The sequence below is a fragment of the Aplysia californica genome, unplaced genomic scaffold (genome assembly GCF_000002075.1).
Source record: "Aplysia californica isolate F4 #8 unplaced genomic scaffold, AplCal3.0 scaffold00267, whole genome shotgun sequence".
NCBI lineage: Eukaryota > Metazoa > Mollusca > Gastropoda > Aplysiida > Aplysiidae > Aplysia > Aplysia californica.
Window position 1 is genome coordinate 465,675 of NW_004797537.1, and position 14,297 is coordinate 479,971.

At 39.7% G+C, this 14,297-nt stretch overlaps 1 protein-coding gene and 2 non-coding genes across 3 annotated transcripts; 1 reads left to right on the top strand and 2 right to left on the bottom strand.

The window, feature by feature from the left end:
* Positions 1 to 2,010: 2,010 nt before the first annotated feature.
* TRNAG-UCC lies at positions 2,011 to 2,082 on the bottom strand. The gene has a single exon. It is a non-coding gene; the product is annotated as a tRNA-Gly (tRNA).
* A 598-nt stretch (positions 2,083 to 2,680) lies between these two features.
* On the bottom strand, positions 2,681 to 2,752 carry TRNAG-UCC. The gene has a single exon. It is a non-coding gene; the product is annotated as a tRNA-Gly (tRNA).
* Positions 2,753 to 2,984: 232 nt separating this feature from the next.
* Positions 2,985 to 14,297, top strand: LOC101859107 (ADP-ribosylation factor-like protein 2-binding protein). Its single transcript, XM_005100996.3, has 7 exons — positions 2,985 to 3,036; positions 5,492 to 5,570; positions 8,629 to 8,687; positions 9,374 to 9,480; positions 9,933 to 10,018; positions 13,333 to 13,429; positions 14,143 to 14,297. Exons 1-7 carry the CDS (start codon positions 2,997 to 2,999, stop codon positions 14,263 to 14,265), a joined length of 591 nt encoding a protein of 196 aa, XP_005101053.2. The 5' UTR covers positions 2,985 to 2,996; the 3' UTR covers positions 14,266 to 14,297.

The window sequence follows — 14,297 nt, forward strand, 5'->3', positions numbered from 1 at the left end:
CTCTATTCCAATGCAAAAAAGTGCGTTTTATTTAGTTCTTGAGCGTCTTATAGCTGTTTTAGACACTTGCAACGGTTTCTATTCGATTAAATAGATGATTTTGGACTAAAATAGCCCAAAATAGAATAATCGGTAATGGATATCAACACGTCTCCTGGGCTGTACCTTGTGTATTTTAACAAGATTCTACAGTGTCCACCAGTCTATAGAGTGAGACAAAATTTGATGATAAATATTCCGTCCAAGAGAAAATATATTGAGTGCTTTTGACAACGGATAACCCAACACATTTACTACAAACCTCGTATACACCCCCCCCCCCCTCCCCTTTTCCACTCTCGCCCCGTTGTACCACTACCTCCTTTTACCGCCAGGTTTTGTCAATGCATAAAAATGAACGCATATTATAATATAGGAATATATTGTATTCCTTTTAAACCATCCAAATACAATCCTTACTAACATACATTTGCCCCGCAAACCGCCTACGATTTGGTCGACAGGGGTAGGTGATTACTGCACATGGTACACAGCACCCACTTCCCACTTGGCTGCTGCACAACATAAAACTAATAACTTTCGCCAGGGGTGATTGGGGAGTGGGGTAGTAGCCATGGTACAGGTGGTTGCATTAAAGCAGGTGTCAATAAGAGCCGGTTTTTACTGTAGGCAACTCTTGTATTATAAGCCTATTTTTCATTTACAGACACTTAAACATGCTCTCGAGTCTCACACATTATACAGTATGCTCTCTCACACACAAGTTAACTCCTACACAATCTACCCTCCTGTCCAAAAATCACATCCACTATTTAACTCAAGAAAACTCACTCTGTTGTTGACAGGGGACCCCCCCCCCAGCTGATTGGCTATAGTTGTTACCTCAGATTTACAAAGTTCTATCGGATATTTTAAGCCGTTTTGAGTTACTAAGACCATGAGGTCAGAAAGCAATAAATGTGAAGCAGCGAGGTGGAATCAGGCTCTGATCTCGTCAAAATAATCAAAGTGAAAAAACTGGCATTTTTCTGCAGGTTTGTAAATTTTTATCAAAATTTTGTTTTTTGGCTCAACACCTTTCATGCCCATTAAAGAACTCATTTCTGTGTGGATTTTTCTTTAAAACGTTGATTAAAGGCACCAAAAATATACATTTTTCAGTTACCACGGACTCTTAAGCTAAGGAAATAACTAATCTTTGGCAGCTTTTTTCTCACTAATTTTACCTCTGAAAACAGGTGACCGACCACCCACCTCCTTCATTCGCAAATATCTCGACTTGTATTCAAGATTAATGGATATTTTCCCCCTTCAAATAAAGACAGGTGAAAAGGCTTTAAGATGATACAATTAACCCTACATGCCCAAAAATTGACGAGAGCCTGATTCCACCGCGCTGCCTCACAAATGCTCTAGATCTATCTGCTCTATAAAAACCGAAAGAACCGTAAGATTATTCCGAGTCCTCATCAAGATATTCAAAGAATTGCATTAGAAAAAGCTTGATATTTTATGAAAAAAAAAGGGTATTGATCGTAGATAGATCTAGATCTAGAGCTTTGTAATTCTGAAGTAGATCTAGCGATGTGGCAGAAAGACGAACAGGATAGCAGCAGAAAAGGAACGGTGTCCGAATTATGAAGGCCTCACAGAATTCTAAGTGTAGAATTCTGTGGAAGGCCTTCACTAAACCATCACAACAGATCTTGCCAACATGGAACTCTCTGATGAAACTTTTTAAAAATTTACAACAAGAAAATGTTAAGGCACAAGCACAAAACAAAACTTCCAAACTCATTTCCTTTCTTGAGAGAGAGAGAGAGAGAGAGAGAGAGAGAGAGAGAGAGAGAGAGAGAGAGAAAGAGAGAGAGAGTGTTATAATTAGTTAGTTTACAGTCCAACAACAATTAATTGTTTCAGGAAAATGAATTTAAAAGAATGGAAAAAGATTTAAAGAGAAAGGAAAATGATTTAAGAAGAAAGGAAAACGATTTAAAATGAGAAAAAAAATGCGTCAGCCGGGAATCGAACCCGGATCTATTGCTTGGAAGGCAACAATGCTAACCTTTACACCACCGACGCCTGTGATCCTTCAAAGGTACCGAAAGAAGTCTAAACCCTACAGGTCTTCCGTTTCAATTTTTTTCCACTCTTCCTGTTTTTGTTTTAGTAAGGTTTTACGGCGCTTGCAACTGCATAAAAGCCTGACTTATCATAAGGTCATAATATGAGCGCCGAGGGGTGGGTGTCAGCAGAGAAGTCCAAACGGGGAATCAGGCTTACTCTGCTCACCTCTCTCTCACGTTTCTCTACATCTGGCAAAAGATAAGCAAACAGTATGATATCAAGGGCCTACTATACCTAGAGCCTAGGCCTCTCTATACTCACCCGTGTCTCTCCCAAAATCTTCGCTTATTCAAAGACCACAGAGTGAGCATCAACATCACTGTATCCGACCCTAGAGTCTATTACTTTTTGTATTATATAGTATAGGCCCCATATATAGAGTTTAAAGGCCCTATTATGCATAGGCTTCAAGAAACCACCGTATTTTTAACCCGGATTTTCTTACCAACAGGTACATTTTATCTTGTGCAACGCTGTTAGTATTGTGTCAATTTATTGATAGGAGAGAAAAAAAAAAGTAAAAAAATAAAGGATGATGATTTTAAAAAAATTATGCGTCAGCCGGGAATCGAACCCGGATCTATTGCTTGGAAGGCAACAATGCTAACCTTTACACCACCGACGCTTCCTACTTCAATGGTGAAAATATTGTATATATGTATATAATTGTTTAATCCCTTTTAGTTCTGAGTGTTATTATTTTTGTTACCCTAAGAAATTTTGCTTTTTATTTACAAGTTTTCAAAAGCAGTAGGCTAATATAAAGCAATGACATTTCACATGATTAAAACCAAAAGCTAAAAATTTATCGCTGTCGATTTCAGGTCAAAAGTCAGGAATGTGAGTTTCACTTCCGGTTTATTAGCATCATGTCGTCGAACGGTAACAACCATCTCCAGTCCGCGATGGGTAAGATCGATTTTGTGTTCAGCTGTGGACAAATGATTTTAATACTGTTGATATAAATGTGGGGTTTTATGTAATAAAATGGCTCCAAAGGGTAAATCTCAATTTTGAGTCATTGTCTACTCGAGAATCGACAGAGACTGCGCCGAGTACACCGGTTACCAGGCACGCTATCGGATCGTCTGAATTAGAATTGACCTTATAATAATAGGCCTAGTTAATTAATTAGCCTAGAATCTAGATCTCGACTCTAGATCTAGATCTAGTTGTTTTTAATAAATGCATTGTGTACATGTGGTTAGATCTATATTACAGAAAAGAAGAAAATAAAAAGGCGATGTGTACACATTCATATGTCAACGTTAAGAGCTTACTTCTCTTTGATTTTCCTTTTGATCAAGTTCTTGAAATGGGTTATCTTTGGTCTGCTGAAGTAGATCTAGCTGAGTCTGAGTTGAGTAAGATGAAAACGGACACTTCTTTGAAACATGAACAAAGGCCATTTATATATATATTATAGGATCATCTTGTTCAATTGCCCAATCTCACGTCCCCGCGAGACTTGGGTAGTATGCCCTTAATGTGCTAGCACGTGACGGCCCGTGATACGAGTGTAAACAAACGTTCCAGCGCTCTTTGAGTTGACCAGGTGCAATTTTGTCTGCGGGCAGGGAGAGAGAGAGAGGGGGGGAAAACATAAAAAAAACATAAAAGGGGGAGGGAGAGAGAGCGAGAGAGAGAGAAAGAGAGAGAGAGAGAGAAGGGGGGTGGAGAAAGAAGGTGAGAGAGAGAAGAGTGGAGAAAGAGAGAGGGAGGGAGAGAGAGAAAAGGGGGAGAAGAAAGAGAGGGGTTGTTATTATAATATAATAATTATTGTTTCCTATCATTTTTTTCTCTGCGTCGCTGTTTTCAGGCTGACCCAGCGCTAGGCCTACATGAGTCATTTTTGTACACATATGACCAGTCCCATCTTCCGAATCCCACCTGTTTCCCATCTCTCACTCCTTGCTTCCTATGTAGCGGATCCAATTTTTCATATCCCATATCTCAGCTTTAATTCTGCAAGCGCGCTTCGTTTTCCTTCATCTCAAGGGGTGGAATGCTTGAAGCAGGCCAAAATATTAAATATTATACCTCACTGTCGCCAATGTCCTAATCAGATGTCTGTTCAAGCACATGTTTTCAACTATTTTATTCGGAATCAAGGTTTGGTCTCCATGAGATTTCTTTGATATATCGTCTTCGGAAGTGAGTTCATTTTTACTTTCTCTAACTCACAATTCGCCCAGCATGACTACAGGGATCCATAATATTATAATGTCATTTTGAATTTGGTCAGAGAATTGCAGTCAGAATCGAACTTTCATGTAAGAAATGTAACAATCTGACAATAATATCGAAAACGCTCCCTCTCGAGAGGTAATGTGACTCTCTTTACACAGCACCAGTTGTCGTATTTCAAGGACCCAGATGATGGGGAAACAACTAGTTGTTGTTTGATATCTGTAAGAAGAGACAAGGACAGTATGAATCTGCCAGACATTGTTATAATTATATAAGATTGTAACATCAAGTCTTAAAGAAATTGTAAAGAAAGACTGCTTTGTGTTGCTACCATACATTCACTTCTTAAGTTGGACAAAGAAATTTATTCTCATAGCACAAGTCATTATTTGTCTGGTAATTCTGTAATTAGTTTAATGTCTGTTGTATTTACCTCCACTCCGCGTGTCGTTCATGAAGTGTCTGCTAAGTTCCTATACGCAATCCAACTCCACGAGCCAGAAGTTGCCAGGTTGTTATTAAGAAAGCCAACACATAGGCTAACGCTACATACTACATCTCTCCCCTTGAAGTAAGAAACGTTTATACACAGCTTTGTACGTTTCACAAACTGTCTTTTTTGTATTTAACTTGAAACGACGAATAAACTTAGAAATAAAAATAAATGTTCGAGGACAATCTCAGCTCCTGTGGGGTGTCCTTTTATTCTCTTGAGTATTCTATAAATCAAGCCTCTGGTGTGGCTTGATGGTTCTCCCAAAGCTGCTAGTGCGGGTGGCAGCTTGGGGAGTTGACGACTGTTGTGTATGTACAGGTGGGGACCTGATGGGACTCGCTGGAGCATCTTGTTCGAGGTCCTGCATGGGTCTGAAACAAACCTCGTGTCGTCTAGTGATGTAGCCCGTTACGCGCTACGCGGCAAAGCAAGCCCGCAACGGCGCTGACAAAAGCCCAAAGAGGAAGTGCAATATCCTGGTAGTAGAGAATCGTAGACTGAATTGCTGGCCTCCAAAATAGTCTTGTTGTTAGTATTTTTGGCTTTGTGAATACATGGCGTCAAGGCTTGAATAGACTACTTTCTCATCTTTTTATGGGATAATTAGATAATAATTGACCGAGCACTCAGTATGTGTGACTTAGATTATTTTCTCTTTCTTCTTTTTTCTTTCTACAGATAGTAATGATGATGGTATAGAAGACATGGATTTTTCACATGGAGACCATTTTGAGGAAGAAGATTTGGCCATGGGAGCGTAAGTGGTTGCAATATCTTTATTTAGCTAAAGCATAAAAGTTCGTCCCATAGAGAATACACTCTAGGGTAAATTAGGGGATTATTACGTGACAATTATTATTAAAAAGGAAAATTACAATGGCTAAGGCTAGTTTCAATAAAATGAGCCCAATCCTGAAAAATAGAAACATCTCAATGAACACCAAAATAGAAGCAGCAGAAATGTGGTTTGTTAGGAGACTGCTAAGAGTATCGTGCAAGGAAAAGAAATCAAATGAGGTAGCGCTTTATGAAGCCAACGTGGGACGCTCAATGTAAATGTGGTCTATTTGGTTGTTTTTGGTTGTGGCAGGGGGTTAGGCCTAGCCTATTGTATTGTTTGGCTGAAAGTGTGAGAGTGAGTGAAGTGTAAGTCTCTGTTCAATTGTATTGTTTGCAAGTTTATAAAAACAGTCTGAGTTACTACTGGTGGGAGTTTTAGAGGAGAGAGTTGTATCAAGGCAGAGGATGCCTGCTGAGAGTATAGGTGGTGAAAAAGGCTAGTTAGAGCCTCGGTTCATTTGTGTGTAACGTGTGAGATTCCAACACATCGGGGCCCCAAAGCTGCGGAAAGGATCACAACAGAGAGAGGAACAGGTTTGGCTAACTCCTGTTATAGTAGCATGCAGACAGAAGGTTAGTAGTGTTAAACCTTTGTTTTATGTTCCAAGTAACAACAGTTAATAGCAATCAGGAAACGACAAATGCAGTTTTTGGGACACCTGAATAGACATAAGGGTCTTGAACATCTAGCTCTCACTGGCAAAATTGATGGCAAATGAGGCAGGGGTAGGTCCAGAACAACATACTTAGGGAACCTAAACAAATGGGTAACAGGGAAAGATCAGGGAAACGTAGCTTTTTTGAGAGCATCCGAGCAAAGGAATGAATGGAGAACCATGATCACCGATGTCTGTCGCAGATCTGGCACTGGATGATGATGATGATATATGACAGTTTTGAAGGCGAACTAACCAACACAAAAATATATGTGAAAGGTCAAGGGTTCCCATGACATTTAAAGTGCTAGTACAACACAGATTCAGAAATAAACATCATAATGAATTATTTATTTCTTCAGAATTATTCCGAAATGTGAGTTGAGTCTTTGTCATGGGGATATTGGTAAATGTTAGTCTTTGGGGCCAGTCAGACAATCACGGTGCAACAATTTCACTCTTCAAGGCTGTCCTCGCAGAATTATGCAAAGTTATATGGCTAAATTATGCAAGACAAATGCAAAATTATGCGAAAATTATGCAAGTTACTGTAACGCCATTCACGACAAGTTTTGCACTTTTTCAACAAGAATTTTCATGTTTTAGATCTATGTGCAAAAGAATTGAAAACAAAACATATCAGTATCAGTAGTTTTTGTGTATTTGGAAAGGTACACATCAGTCAAAAAAAACAACCACCAAAGAATATAATCTCTGTAACTTTCAGCTGTATAGAGGAAAGAAAAATATTTTTTTTAAAAGACATCTGGACCTCTGATGCTAGCATATCACCAAAACCAGGGACACCTGGCAAACATGAAACATCAGCAGACATGATAACAACTTTTGATGGGTTGAAAAAATGAAAATGCTCAAGGAACGAAAATCCCTATGGAGGGAAATAACCAACTTGTCACTTAAATAAATGAGACTTAATACTGTGATTACTTCCCTTTAGTCACATTGCGAGGTGTTTAATTGTTTGGTGAAAAATTTTATTTTAAAAATGTGAAAAAAACGCGGGGAATCCAAAATTATGCAAATGTTGCAAAATTATGCAAAAAAACGCGGCCACACTGCAGCTGCACAATCGCATATTCTGACGGGGACAGCCAAGAGGCACACTTGGTTGTAACTTGTCTGACTACTTTGACGCTGCAGGAGGGTAATAAATCATGCTGCGTTGCGCCAGTTCCACTGGCTCATCCCCAGATTTGACTGCTCCCTGTTGAGTACAATTTCAAGAGATTGAACTTGTATTTGCTGCATGGTACACCCTTTATCTATTCTGTTGAAGAGCTATTTGACGCATGTGGTACTTCTTGTACAAATTACGAGGCTGAGGCAATCGCCATTGAAGCAGCAATCCTCCACCTGACCAACATTTTCATAATACATCCAAACAAAATCAAGAACACTATAATCATCACAGACGGAAAGTCAGTACTCCAAGCCTTGGAAAACATGAATTTCGAAAGCCCAGCCTGCCTATCCGTGGCTCAAACAATCAATACATTCATACAGACCTATGCCGTGGACCTGACACTACAGTGGATACCTGGCCACAGCAACATCCCAGGAAACGACAGAGCAGACACCCTTGCCAAGAAGGGAGCAACACAAACACAACCACACAACCCAGTATCACAACAGACAGCCAAGAACATCATCAAATGCAACACCAGGGAACAGTGGCTCAATGGACGGGCAATGGGCAAAACTGGAAGAACTGTATTTGCACACATGACAGCCCCCAACTCTAAAGATGCAATAAATTCCCTGAGTAGAAGAGAACAAGTCACGATATTTCGCCTGCAAACACAACACATACCACTAAATTTCTACCTTAATAGGATCCGCAAGGATACCCCACCCGATTGCCCGTTGTGCGACTGCCAGGATGAAACAGTACCACACCACCTCTTTAACTGCCCAGCACTTTGTGATCTGCGTAGCACCTACCTACCTGCCTCCCCAGACATCGGAAACACTCTATACAGCGACAAAGCACAGCTGATTAAAACCTGTCAATTCTTTGCCATATCGACAGACCGAAGGGCTAGAACCCAAATGGCTGCTGGATCGGAAAAGTAAAGTAAAGTATCTATTCTGTAAACCAAGGAGCGTTAAAGTAATAATAGTTCGCTGGGAGCGGCTTGCCGCAGATAAAGAGTTAAAGCTGATGATGTTTTATGTATACAACACATAACATCCAGTGTGGAACAGTCATTTGATATGATGATATATGATAAGTTTGCAAATCCTCGTTATGGTATTGAACTATAAAATATTGTTTTTGTGCCATATTCTTTCTTCCAGATCCTCAAAGGATTCAGGATTTGACTCTGTGATTGGTCACATTGAAGACATAATAATGGGTAGGTTACACTTTACATTCTGTGCCCTGCTTTAGCTGGGGGGGGTTTTAATTTAAAAAAATAAATTTGTATCTCAGCAGAGTATATATTATAAGTCAATTATGCTATTATGAATATAGGTTAATTTTAATAAAGTAGAGAGAAAATTTGCATGCTGTGATTTCAATCTTTCACTCGAGCTTGTCCCCAATAGTAGGGTGCAAATCTTGTTATGATGATGAAATGTAACCTTTTGAATAGCCTATGGATGAAATATATGTATGTTTGTAGTATTTATGGAATTGACTATATTTATATCATGATCTCTGACAATTATCCCGTATAGCAAATTTTATTGCATCAATATCGATTCTCTTTAAAGAAACCTAATTTCAACAGGGCCACAGAAGTTTTGTACATTTACCATGTAATCTTGTAGTAAGACTGTTTAATGTTTATTTTAATTTGATGGGCATAACTACACTCACTGAGTGGGTGCAGCTTTTTTGACAGGGCACCAATAAATTATGTTGGAGATCACATCCTTCAGTGCTGTTTTATCTGTCATGAATTCTGCTGTCCACTTCATGAAGAGTGGACAGTATTCGTTATTTGTCTGATTGTTCAGGATAAATTTTCACTTTCTAGCGATCCCCTCTTGGATTCACTTGCATGTCTATAGTTTTCATCCGACTTTTTCGTTACAGAAGAATCATTTCAAAGCACACAGAATGGATTTCTGGAAAAGTACTACACAGAGTTTGAGGACACAGAAGAGAACAAATTTTGCTACACAGACATACATAAAGAATATGTGAGTATGTCCCTGAGGTCGAAGCATAGCTATAAATAAGTGAACAAATTTTGCTACACAGACATACATAGAGAATATGTGAGTATGTCCCTGAGGTTGAAGCATAGCTAGAAGTGAACAAATTTCTTCTCAAGTTAACCAACCGTGCAGTGAACTTTTGCGAATGTAAACAACTTGTGTTTCGCGCACTCGTTTGTTTGAGTACGCTAAATTGTTCATTAAATAGAGGGTATTTTTACTTTTTTTAAATGTTTGTGTTGTGTTTTCATTTCTCTTTCTCTTTAGATCAGTCAATTAAGTCTTCTTTTCTTCTCATTTTTGTTATTGTTGTTTTACACGAACTGAATCGAAATTACGGACTAAAATACCCAAAACTTGAAAACAATTTATTTTGTATGCATGTATAACTCCACAAAATCGTTGTATTTATTTGTTGACATTTGTATTTACAGATATCTTTAATAGAAACGTACTTGGATTCAGAGCTCAAGAAAAGAATACCAGACTTCTCAATGCCAGAATTTTCAAAACAGCTTCAGTAAGTTGACAGTCTATGTTCTACACGTAGTATTTTTAAAATTCCTCTTGTTCTGTTCAGGTACTGATAAAGTTGTCTTTTTTTTCTTCTTCAGTTTTACTTTGGTTGTATTTTGTAGTGTGCACTTTGAACACTGTTGGTGGCCCTAGATTGTGGTATATCCATCCTCCACCCTCCCACCCCCCCCCCTCCCCCGGGGCGGTGCCACTGACTCAAGTGTCTTTAGGACATTCCCAAAGGGGGGACTTTTCTCGTTCTAATGCACAGTAGAATTGTAACTGGGCTGATCCAACTATGTCATGCTCATAACTGTGCCTGAACTACAACTAGGAATTCTTTCCTAATCCTTACTATCGTCATTTTCCTCTACTTCTTTTGTGTGTTTGGCACACTCTTGTGACCTGCTATTTCCGGAGTGCCTTGATAGTTGAAGCAGATTTTGTGCTGTTGAAGCTAGAGAGGTGAGCAGTGTAAGTCTGATTCCCTGTAAGGACTTCTCCGTTGACATCCACCCCTTGGCGCTCATATGACCTTATGCAGTTGCGAGCGCCGCAAAACCTCTACTTTAAGAAAAAAAAAATATATCCATCCTGGGTTTGAATCCAGTGAACGGCCCACGTTGGCTTTGTCAAGTACTACCCCATTTGATTTCTTTTCCTTCCAAGAAATTCTTTACAGTCTCCTAAGAGACCACTTTTCTGTTGCTTTAATTTTGAGTGTCTTTCGTGATTGTCTAGCATTCACAGCTGCAAGGAAGGGCTGACCATACGTCTTATGTTTAAGAATTATTATCTTGGTTGTCTTTGAGATGTTTCTATATTTCAGGATTTGGCTCATTGTATTGAAACTATCTTCAGCCACTGCAGTTCTTTGTATTTCTCACACATTTTGTGTACCGTTTTACACACACAAAAGAAGTCCCCCTCCCTGTCTCTCTCTTTCTCTCTCTCTCTCTCTCTCTCTCTCACTCTCGCACACACACACAGACACAAACACACACACATACACACGCACACACACATACATACACATACACACCATATTATGTATTTTTGGGGGTGTTTTTTTTTAGGGGGGGGGGGAATAAGTGTTTTTACGGGTCTCGCAACTCCAGAAGGTCATAAGGGCACGTGGGACACGTTTAGCATTTTCAGTTAATAGGAAATTTTGAATTTTGCCCGGATGGCGGCCGAAGCCTACTCACATCGATTTTAGACCACCAGGGGTCTTTAACGTGCGCAACTTGCACGTGGTACCTCTGAGATTTTTCGTCCTTGTCCGAGAAGGCTAGAGATTTAAGTGTAGATCTTTCCTACCAGAAGATCAGGGGTGTGACTGAAAGACAGCAGTAAGAAGGAGCTAAAGGAGAGTGGTAGAAAGGCTGCTGAAAGAGTCAGGAGCCCAGATGGAGGCGGCCGGGGGGGGGGGGGGTGGTTGGGGCAGAAAGTGGAGGAGATGAAAGCAGACCACAGAACATTGTAAGTGGGCAGGAAAGGATGTGAACTTTGAACATTTTTAATAAGAAAATTTTTCCGTCGCTATCGGTATTCGAACCCAGGACCTATTGAATGAGAGGCGAACACCTTAACCTCTAGACCACCCGAGCCCCCGCATCATATTATGTGATGTCACAAAAAAAATGCTTAGAGTGATATATAAGCGTAACTTGTTTGAGATTCGCTTCCTTACCCTCTCCTTTCATCAAGTACATTGTATTTGCGCCTTTCATTTTGTCTGTTTTCCCTCTCTGTATCGGTCTGTCTGTCTGTCTGTCTGTCTGTCTGTCTGCCTTTTTCTCTCTCTCTGTGCCTATCTCTTGGAATTTTTTTGTGCATACATGTGTGTACATAATATTTCACTAGAAGTGCGGAGACAAGGAAAGGACAAGTGGTGGTGGGGGGGGGGGGGAAGGGGGGGGAGTGTGTAAAATAAGCTTTTGGCATCAGCAAATAGCACACAGAGCCTGTGCTCAGGAATCAAGGAATCAAGTACTCAGGGACTTGCTCGAGTAGTTGTGAGGCAGCGTGGTGAAATCAGGCGCTCGTCAAAATAATGACATTTATTTTCCACTGGTTTGGGAATTTTATTGAATTTTTGTTTTTTGGCTCCACACCTTTCATGCCCATAAAAGAACTCATTTTCGTGTGGATTTTGCTGAAAAAGTTTGATTAAAGGCACTAAAGATGTAAACAATAAGTTTCTACGGACTCTCAAGCTAAGGAAATAGCTAAACTTTGGCAGCCATTTTCTCGCTAATTTCATCTCTGAAACCAGGCAACCCCACCTCCTTCACTCGCAAATATCTTGACTTGTATCCAAGATAATGGGATATTTTTTTCATCAAAAGCAAGGCAAATGGACAGGCTTTAAGGTGATACCTATAACGCCATACGCCCGAAAATTGACGAGCACCTGATTTCACCAGGTTGTGACACATTTTACAATTACTTGGACTTGGGTAAAAATACTGTACTCTGAGCTGTTTTTTCGGACAGCTAAATACTGTTACATTTGTTTGGTTTAACTCTTTATCTCCGGCAAGCCGCTCCCAGCAGCTCGCGGTCGGAACTGCTGTGCCGGTGTGCTTCTGACAGGGGGCGGCTCTGGCACATTCCTTTACGACAACTTCGACATCTAATTACTTTTCGGCAATTGCCGAAAACAGGTGTCTTTTACTTGAAGTTCATTCATTAGATGAAGAACTATCCAAATAGGTTTGCTAGTTTCGATTTAATGACCCATTTAATTACGCTTTTGTCATTTTTAGATTTAGCACCAAAAAAGTGTCCAATCGTAGTGAGTTTACCCCCCCTCGGAGATAAAGAGTTTGTTGTTACTTGGAATATAAAACAAAGATTTTACACTACTAACCTTCTGTCACATGCTACTATAACAGGAATTAGCCAAACCTGTTCCTCTGCTCTGTGTTGTGATTCCTTCCGCAGCTTTGGGGCCCCGATGCGTTGGATTGGAATCTCACACTTGACGCACAACTGAACCGAGGCTCTAACTAGCCTTTTTCACAACCTATACTTTCAGCAGGCCTCCTCTGCCTTGATACAACTCTCTCCTCTAAAAGTCCCACCAGTAGTAACTCAGACTTTTATCAACTTGCAAACAATACAATTGAACACAGACTCACACTTTACTCACTCTCACACTTTCAGCCAAACAATACAATAGGCTAGGCCTAACCCCCTGCCACAACCAAAAACAACCAAATACACCACAGAGTTAAGTGATTTTTGCATAGTACACATCATTTTGTGTGTTATGAGAATCTTAATTTCTTCCTTCATTTTGTGCTATTTCAGAGAAAGGCGAAAAGAACTGGAAGGAGAAATATTTGAGATTCTTTTGACATTCAGTGACTTCATGGCTTTCAAAGAGATGCTCTTGGACTATAAAGCTGTAAGCAATAATTCTTTTATTTTATTTTTTGTGCTAGCAAATAGTAACTGAGAAATAATATGTTTTTGATAAACAAATGTTTGAAGCCTCATAATCTCCACAAATAAGTACAAGTCAGAACAAATAATGGAGATAGAAAGTGTATCTTTTATATGTTTGTGTGTGTGTAAGTGTGTCTGTTATTGTTGTGTGTGTGTGTGTGTGTGTGTGTGTGTGTGTGTGTGTGTGTGTGTGAGTGTGTCTGTTCTTGTTGTGTGTGTGTGTGGGGTGTGTGTGTGTGTGTGATAAAGGCTAAGAGGAAGTTCCAAGGATATTATTGGAGTTATTGTATACCTCTCCTGATTCTGCTTCAAAGTATTTCTACTTTATATTATATACTATAATCAAGGAAGTACTAGTCTGGCCTGCATTTACTACTATCATTACTCTATGTTTATGTATATTTATAGAGATCTACATAATGATGAACATTACACTTTTATTGTTATTTCAACTTTTTTCAACCAATAAATTGGCAAAAAGATATTATTAATCCCAATACAGGAAAAAGAGGCTAAAACAGCACCTGGACATGGATGGCTGGTGCCTCTATAAATAAATCATTGATGGTCTGGTCAACTTTTTTCTCTGTCTTTGACCCACAATGATTTATAACATGACATTACGGACAAGGTGAAACAGAGAAAAAATGTGCATTTTTATTTCCTCCCCAGGACAAGGAAGGAAAGACCATTGACCTCAGTGGGGGACTTACTGTCATGCCGGTGCAAGAGAAATTGAGCTTGGACGGCGATTCCCCATTTTGTGTCTCGGGAAAGTCGCTGCATGGACCATAGCAGTGTTGTGGTGTTTGTTATAGGTTGAAAAA